Source organism: Fulmarus glacialis, unplaced genomic scaffold (assembly GCF_000690835.1).
Source record: "Fulmarus glacialis isolate BGI_N327 unplaced genomic scaffold, ASM69083v1 scaffold13532, whole genome shotgun sequence".
In the NCBI taxonomy this organism is placed as follows: Eukaryota; Metazoa; Chordata; class Aves; order Procellariiformes; family Procellariidae; genus Fulmarus; species Fulmarus glacialis.
The window spans coordinates 1-3,960 of NW_009197271.1; the positions used below are offsets into that span (position 1 = coordinate 1).

Here is a 3,960-nt window from a genome sequence, read left to right on the forward strand (position 1 = left end):
GCTGATCGGCGAGACACGGTTTTTCTCGGGCATGTGTGGGCCCTTCTCATGCTGCAGCAGCAAGGCTCAAGGTGGCTCTCCCGTTCTTCTTGCTCATCTTTTTCCCGACCACCCCCCGCCTCCCATTTTCTTACTTTATGATCAGGGGTACAGATGGTAGGGGCTGTTTTGGGCAGTGGAGGGACTGACGTTTGTTTCTCAGAAACAACTGTTATGGGTTATGCTGTTACGGGACATTTGGTTGTTGTGCATATAGCAGTATTTTTTTCACATCTGCCTCTTCGTAGCCGTTAGTTCCTCTCTGACCCCAGGGATGTCTTGCACTCATAACAACCTTATGTCAAGGTTTTAGAGAGCCACGCGTTATGGCTCAAAGTCTGTGAGCTTGTTCTTTGGTTTGTCATTGCTGTAGTCAGAAATGCTATGTAATAATACTATTTTGTTACATTGTGGTGCGACATTTAATTTTTTTGTTGTTGTTCTAGTTGATCCCTCTGTTTTTGATCATTGGATCTGGAGGCGTTGGCGCAGCCCTGTATCTCATGCGTTTGGCAGTGTTCAACCCTGATGTCTGGTATGTATAAAATCATAGCACCTAGTCCTCTTGCTGCATATATTAAAGTAAACTTCACTGTCTTGGTCTTTATGTTTCTGGAGGCCTTAATGTCTTGCTCCAATATCACTGGCCCTAGGTGTGTGGACATTTCCTTCATTTGGAGATTTGTTTGTTTACCATATGATACTTAGAGACTGCTGACAAAGGACTGTGTCTTTTTCTGTGGAAACTTATCTGGATGGGAGACTCTTTATGGCTTAATAACCACAGTACACATACGAATTTTATTTATTTTGAAGGTAATGTGATTCTCTTAATATGTTCTCATATCTTGCATTTCTCTCAATAGCTGGGACAAGAAGAATAATCCAGAACCTTGGAACAAACTATCTCCCAGTGACCAGTACAAGGTAAAATGAAAAATACAGATTTTTAGGAAACATAATATCAAAGGTGTAGCCTACTGCTTTAGGATGTTTGAGTACATTGGAAAGTAGCTGCATGAGTGATGTATTTCCTCTGCTGTGCAACATTTGTTTGTCTCTAGAACTCAGAGCAGAGAGTGCTGAGTTTGAGACTTAAAACTTTTCTAGAGTTGGTTGATAATGGGGTGAAAGGAGTCTATACGGAAGCAGTCATATATATTGCACTGTAAGAAAAAGAGGAATTATATGCAAGAGGAAGTATATACTAGCTCATAATACTCAGAAATAAACTACAGGGAGGAAGACAAGACCTTGTAAGTTCTGAACTAAAGCTTTCTCAGCTCTAAACTGTTGGCCTTTACTCATGAGAAGCAAAGCAGGAAAATGTCAGTGTTTAACATAAACACTAATTCAGTTCTACAGTTGATTGTTTGAAAACAAAACAATTGTCTGTAAGGAACTGGATGCAATAGAAATGTTCTTTAAGTAATATTCGAGCTCATTGAACTAATGAGGAAGCATGCAAAGATGTGAAAAATATTTGGTAATTCACAGAAATCATGTTTTTATCACGTTTTACTAAAGTGGTATTTCAGTAGATTCATGTTAAGAAAATTTGAAGATTATTCTCAAGCTGCTGAAAAAGCAAAGCTACTATGTTTTCAAAGCTAGTGTCTGTTCAGTAATGTATCTTACTATTCCAATCATTGAAATAAACAAAAAACCCCCACACTCCAAAATAAAATACGTTGCGGTTCCCTTAAAGGTCCAGGAAGAACATAATACTTTGTTTTCATTGCTGCTTCTGGAATGTTGCTGTTTCTTAAATATCTAAAAGAGGCAAATTCAACATAGTGCGCAATGCAAATTCTTTTAAAGAGTGCATGCCTTATGTGGCATTCCCCTTCTGTCTTAGCATGCAAACACATCTGCAGGGTTTACCATATTTGGGTGTGTATATCGCTGGGGATTTTTTTCCAAATTTGCACTGTGGGAAATGGAAAGGCAGATACTCTAAATTGAGGATGACTAGTAAAAAGCTCTGATAAAACAAGTATTAGCTTTTGATGAAATCGTTTTTCTTCTTAAACTTCTCTTTGTCGTATTAATTTAGTCTTCCCAAAGAAAAGAGCTGAAGACCTGATCATTACTGTAGGAGTTGCACAGAAAGCTGTAGTTTGAATGTACTGTAGGCTGTTTTGGTTTTTCTGAGGAAGTTAAAAAAAATAGTTTGGGCATAACTAAAAATAAGCAGGCTAATAGATAAATATTTCTTACTTTTTTTTTTTTTTAATTTTAAGAAAAACTATAGCATCACATGCTTGATGTCAAGTCAGGCTGGGATGCCAAAATACGCATTTAGTCTGTAAATTCATTGTCCTCAGTGACTAGTTGGGCTGTTTTGAATTGCTCATAATGGGATCCAACTTCATTAATATAATCTGAGAGTGTGAAAGGATCTGTTTTTACTTCCTTCCACCTTGTCATACCTTGCAGTTCTAGATGCAGCTACTTAAACCAAACTTGGCTTTTTCAGCACTGCTTTAAATGTCCCCTTGTGACACTATCTGTTCACATACACCATGCTTTGTGCCACTTGGCAAGCTAGGTGTTGCCTTTGGTATACAAGAGCACATAGAATTTGGGCAAAAAGGATAAACTCAGCAGTACTGTAAGAACTTCCTGTGAATGGACTTTTAATTCTGGGGGTTAAAGAAGAGATACTGTGGATTTTCTCTAGTTGTAGACACGAGCACTGCCTCATTTAAAATGAAGAGCTTCTAATACTGTATGCAGAATGAAGATAATATTAAAAAGTTACTACTCTTCAAAGTATTTATTTATTTATTTTTTATTGTCTAGTGTACAGACTCAAACTATGATCTCAGTTTCCTGACATGAGTTCAAATGATGCATGGTTTTTAGTAAATACCATGGAAAATGGATAGTCGAGCTTCTTACTCATTTTTTTCCCCTCTTTTTCCTAGTTCTACTCGGTTAATGTAGACTACAGTAAACTGAAAAAGGACCGTCCTGACTTCTGAACCACACACTCATCTCCATAAGCTGCACAGAAAGGTCTTCCAGAAGACGTCCGCACAATTGTCATGCTTAATCATCCAGGAAATAATCAAACTTGCCTCACGCTGCACTTGGTCTTGTGTTTGAAAGTGTTTTGTTGAGGCTTAATAAATATCTGAAACTTGAAGTGTTTACTCTTTACTCTAATTTTGCAAAATGAGAATGTCCTCCTATTAACAGTTTATTGTATGATCAGTCAAATAGTAAGAAAAAGCCAGTTCATGTTTGATCAACAAGAAAGCAAACTTGTCTTGATGGGCTTTATACTCAGTCTGTTGATTTTATAGAAATAATTGCATGTTCATGCAGTATACCAGACTGCAAGAACTTGAAAGCACGTGTTTATATGTGTATATATGTTTGTTTTTTTTTTTTTTCAATTGCACCTGAATTTTTCTACTTGCCACTTCAATAAGTTTTGGTAGCAGACAAGTCAATGCTAACAAGTCATTGTCCAGCAGGGCGGCAACAGATGTAGCCATATGTTGCTGGAGGGAAGAAGGAAAAAAAAAAGGCAAAGCTCTCTGCAAAAGGTTTCATTTCTTTTCTTTCTTTCTTTTTTTTTTTTTTAAGTCTTAAGCAGTTTGTTAATAAAAAAGAAGACAAACTTTAAATATTGAAAAAATAAAATTTTAGGAACATATTCAAGATTTCCTGTGGATCATGCTTTTAAGGAAGGGAAGCACACAGTAAGCAAAACAGGGTACAGGATTCAAGGAAATATTTAGATTTTCAGGTAAGATCAAAAATATCTTTCAGCAAGGGCAAATTCTCATACTTCAGTACTTGGCTGAGTCTTGCTGTAGGAAGACAAAAAGAAAGTATCTTTGCAAGTCTGTAACTTGCCGTGAGTTCTTCTTTGTGCTTTTCTGTGAACATCTGGTATTTCCCTGGATA

The 3,960-nt window shown here is 36.9% G+C and overlaps 1 protein-coding gene across 1 annotated transcript; it reads left to right on the forward strand.

The window, feature by feature from the left end:
* Positions 1–485: 485 nt before the first annotated feature.
* NDUFA4 (NDUFA4, mitochondrial complex associated) lies at positions 486–3,190 on the forward strand (the record flags this gene model as incomplete). The annotated part of the gene is made up of 3 exons (XM_009572481.1): positions 486–574; positions 906–966; positions 2,970–3,190. Coding segments are annotated over 3 exons (207 nt in total), but the record flags the coding sequence as incomplete, so codon positions are not given.
* Between the last annotated feature and the right edge of the window lie 770 nt (positions 3,191–3,960).